Source organism: Arachis stenosperma, chromosome 9 (genome assembly GCF_014773155.1).
Source record: "Arachis stenosperma cultivar V10309 chromosome 9, arast.V10309.gnm1.PFL2, whole genome shotgun sequence".
Taxonomy (NCBI): domain Eukaryota; kingdom Viridiplantae; phylum Streptophyta; class Magnoliopsida; order Fabales; family Fabaceae; genus Arachis; species Arachis stenosperma.
Window position 1 is genome coordinate 163268146 of NC_080385.1, and position 5081 is coordinate 163273226.

The 5081-nt window shown below is 28.4% G+C and overlaps 1 protein-coding gene across 1 annotated transcript; it reads left to right on the forward strand.

Moving 5' to 3' along the window:
- The first annotated feature begins 3655 nt into the window (after positions 1-3655).
- LOC130950433 (agglutinin-2-like) lies at positions 3656-4870 on the forward strand. The gene has a single exon (XM_057878919.1). The coding sequence runs from the start codon at positions 3713-3715 to the stop codon at positions 4619-4621; it is 909 nt and encodes a 302-aa protein (XP_057734902.1). The 5' UTR covers positions 3656-3712; the 3' UTR covers positions 4622-4870.
- The last annotated feature ends 211 nt before the right edge of the window (positions 4871-5081 follow it).

The following is a 5081-nucleotide window of genomic DNA, read 5'->3' on the forward strand; positions in this document are numbered from 1 at the left end:
TTGATTCAACTTAATAACATCTTCGGTTCATTATGCAAAAAGCTTTTTTGAATTTGATTTTATATAATGGATAATGTTCCGTTCATTTAGTACTATACAGTTGATTCACCTTAATAACGTGTTTAATTCATTATGCAGAAAGCTGTTTTGAAATTGAATACTGATAAAAACATTTTTTAATAGTGATATATGAACTTTTTCGGTTCATCCAGCGTATTAATTTTGGTTCATTTGGATTTTTAGGGCTATTAATATTTGATAAATACCCTGATTTTTATTCACTGTAAACCTGGAATAAAACAACACCTAGACAGTTCTAATAGATATATACATTAACATCTCAGACCGATAAGACAAGGACTAATCCATCTTAAATCAGATATATACATTAACATTAGATTTTCAATAACATTTACATTAATATTCACATATATACATTCAAAGAAGTAGTGTTTGCTTTTTTAAACAAGTTAAACAAAATAGTGTTAATTACAACTAGTCAAACAAAGTATATCCTATTTACTGTCTAAATCCCCATATGTGAATTTACAATAAGGGCTGGAGAGGGTAGCAGATGGCTTCGGGAGACTTATTGCTTCAGATGTCCAAATCACTTGGTCTCTCATTTTATACATATGCTTACGTTATAGCGCGGCTTCTCCTTCTTTGTTACTATTGTCTTCTTCATTTTTGCCGTAAGGATAAAAACATTTGATCAATAATTCACTCAATACACTGACAAGTACAAGCACGCACATTTTAATCAAGTGAATCAAAATAAGCAACTCCACTAAACCGAACAACATTCATGTGCTGAATAAAACGTGATAAACATTCATTCATCAAGAAAAATATTTCTGCATGCACAAGGACTTGACTGAACACACCAACAATCAAGTGAATCAAAATGAGCAACTCCACTGAACCAAACAACTTTCATGTGCTGAATAAAATGTGACAAACATTTAATCATTAAGAAAAATATTTCTGCATGCACAAGGACTCAAATAAACACACTAACAATCAAGTGAATCAAAATGAGCAACTCAACTGAACCGAAGAATATTTATGTGCTGAATAAAACGTGATAAACATTTAATCATTAAGAAAAATATTTCTGCATGCACAAGGACTCAACTGAATACACTAACAATGAAGTGAATCAAAATGACCAACATCAATGAACCGATCAATATATAACAAAAAGAAAATAACAACACATTTTCTATTCGTATGCCCTAGTTACACAAAAAAAAATAAAAAATAAAAAATGGATTTAGAATAAGTCGATCTACTAAACGAAGCAACTCAATCCACTAAACCTAAAATCGAACTAGGTGAAACGTGAGTTTTAAGAGAAATTAAATGAACATAATAACGACAGTTTTTCTCATACCTTGCGAAGTCTCTGTTCTTATTTTTGTTTGTTTTTTCTTCTCCTTTTCGAAAGCTTTTAAAAATATTATATATTATTAATTATTAAAACAAAAAATATTTTAAATAGTTTATATAATTAAAAAGTAATATTACAAATAATTAAAAATTAATTTATATTTTAATATCAATAAAATACCAAAATATTATTATAGTTTATCAAAAAAATATTTTATATTTTATATATATGCTGTGCTTCTGTGTCTTATAAAAATTTTAAATTTGTGTGTTCGCATATTTTGTATCGTGTCCCACATTCGTGTTAATGTTCGTACATCATAAATTATTGTTAGAATCAATAAATATTAAATAAGATAAATTTAATTTTATTTATCTATATAGTATTATTATTATCATTATTAAATATATTTAAAAAATATGTAAATTTTTTTATTTTAAGATTTTGCTGTTCAACGTCTCATTTTTTGAGACGAGGGGAATATATTCTTTTTAATTTTTTTATTTGAGAGTATAAAGTGTGATTTTTAATTTTTTAATATATTTTTATAATTTCTAATTTTATAAAAATGAGACGAGGAGAATATATTCTTTTTAATTTTTTTATTTGAGAGTATAAAGTATGATTTTTAATTATTTAATATATTTTTATAATTTTTAATTTTAATTATAAAATATATGATAAAAAATATATTTTATTTTTTGAAATAAGAAAAAAATTGAAAAAATATAATCTAAAAATGAATTTAATTTGTAATCTCATAATTTAAAATTTAATTTTAATATACTGTTAGTATAAATAATTTTACATATACATTTAATTATATAACGTTGTATTAATAAAAATTTATTTTTTATAATAATAATAATAATAATAATAATAATAATAATAATAATAATAATAATAATAAACGAATATAATTATATGATTGTTTGTAGAGTATGTCTAATATGAATAAAATGAACATCATCCATATTATCTAAATTAAACCGGATATCAGGATAATAAACATCTCATATCATGAAACTATTGAATCTAGAATTTTGATACTATGTCATAATACAGTCATTCAAAAAATTTAATCTGATAAAAAAATAACACTAATAATTATATCTCTAATACTGAATTGGATATCTCTAAACCTCTATTATATACATTGTATAAAATTTTTATTGGCTCCCTATACTTCATATGGTATAAAATGTTTTACAAGTGTATCAAAATCAAATTTCTGGCAATTTATTAGATGTGAAAGAGAAACTGTGAGCTTTGTCTCCCCACGTTATCCTCGTGCTATTCGGTAATAAACGCAACGATAAGTGGGAACCTTATCTTTGAATAATGGATGTAACTAGTGAGTACTTTTCAGACACATAAATGCAACTATTAAAGTTATTAATCAGAAATTTTTTATAAAATATGTAAAATTTAATTTTTCAATATATTTATTAAAATAAAATTTAAAATTTTTATTAATAATAATTTTAACATATACTCTTTGACTATATATTAGCTAGATCTCTATTATAGTAATTTGATTAAAAAAATAGAGTAGGTAGCAGAACCTTAGATTTAGCACATGTTTGTTTTGGATAGATAATGTGTATTAGTATATTTTCAGCACAACGATTATATATAATTTTCTATATATAGCCGTTGGTTATTGGTCTTTATATATTCACATGTGGGTCCAAACTCCAATGGATAATCATATTTAACTATGTTCATGGAAACATTTTTCCAATTCTCCAGCAAGTGGTCTAATATAAAACTAACAAATAACAAAACACATTTACTGTGATGAAAATATTAAAAACATTCTTTTATAAAAATTTTTATTTAAAATATAATTTATTTATTTAGTTACATTTTAATTAAAAATAATATTACTATAATATATTAAAATCGAATCTTATAATTTACTATTTAATAATTAAAATAAAATATCTTTATATAAAAACAGTTAAAGAATGTTTACTAAAATATCTATTCTAAACAAAAATATTTAAAAAAATATAAAAACCAATTTAAAGTAGTTTAATTTTTTTATGTTGTGTTAATCAATTGTCGTTAAATAAATAGTTTTAAATATAATAAGATATAACTCTAAATATTATATATATAAAATTACAAATATTAAATTATATAAAATAATTTTATATTATTATCAATATACATATACAGTTATTTTTATACAAAATTATTAATTAAAATTATAAAGTATTTGACATATTTGAATCTTGAGTTATAAATATACGGAGAGTAGCACTAATCTTAGCACCAAAACCAAACTTTCTTTTGTACCAAAATAATATCACCATGGCTTCTCCCCACCTTCTCTCTTTCCTTTCCGCCATAACCATCTTCCTCACACTCCTCTCCAGGGCACACTCACAAGACAACTTCACCGAGTTCACCTTCTCCAAGTTCGACTCCACGAGCATTAAAAGCCTCATCTTCCAGGGCGATGCAAAGCTCTCATCAAACTACATCCAACTCACGAAAACAAACCCCACCAACGGCAACCCTCTCAAGAACAGCGTGGGAAGAGTTATCCACTCCTCCCTCATTCATCTCTGGAACAGCAAGCAAAACCCTCCTCAATTCTCCACCATCGAAACCACCTTCAAGATCCGCCTCACTTCCCCCACAAGGGAGATCGCCGGCGACGGCCTCACCTTCTTCATTGCCCCCGCCAGCATCTCCAAGACCCCCATTCCCAACGACTCCGACGGCGGTTACTTCGGCCTTTTCGGCAACAACACCTTGCCTCCCACCGTTGACTATCCAGACAGTGTTAACCCTATCATCTTCGTGGAGTTTGATAACTACGTCGATGGAAGGTGGGACCCTACTTACAAGCATATCGGAATCAACGTCAACACCACTAGATCTAGGGCTGCGATTCCATGGGATAGAAAAAGCGGTGAGATCCTCACTGTAAAAGTTGAGTACAACCCTTTCAACAAGTTACTCTATGTTACTGCTTCTTACGGAAGTGACATCCCTTCTGAGGTGTCAGCTGCCGTCGAATTAAAACATATGACGGAGTATGGGAGAGTAGGGTTCTCCGCCTCCACCGGCGACAGCGCCGTCGAGAACCACGAGCTCATCTCGTGGACCTTCAGTTCTTGGTTGCACAATGTCTCTGCCTTGACCACCACTGCCCAGCTCAACCAACCTCTACAAGCTCCAGAGGCTACACATGCTTCACTTTTCTCAGCTTGAGAGATATCACCGACTTTAGTTTTTATTTTCTTTTCCAGGACAAAAATGTCAGAATTTAACGATTGGATTTGCGCGATGGGGAGTGAGTTGTACCATTTTGTTCGATCCAATGGCTATCCTAGTTTCTTAGAAGGGAAAAGAATTTCTGACGATATTTTCTTTCTTGCATTATTGCTTTTTTTTTTTTTGGATGTAGCTCGCGTGGGTCATGTGAAAAATGAATAAAGTGTTGTTAGTGGTTGATGTATATGTTGATTATGTTCATTCCGCTTTGATTTTCACGTCACCTACCCTCCTCTGATCTGTTCTCCATCTTGAAGTTGAAATTGTCCCGTGCAAATAAGTACGCAATGAACACAAAAAATCATTTTTAATTAAGGTTTAATTATTATATTAATATTTTATAATTTTATTAAATTTATAATTAATTTATAGTTAAGTTTTTAATTTTTTTAATTGA

Bases quoted from the DNA above. Each gene is read 5' to 3' on its own strand.
- LOC130950433 (XM_057878919.1), top strand. From the start codon at position 3,713: ATGGCTTCTCCCCACCTTCTCTCTTTCCTTTCCGCCATAACCATCTTC.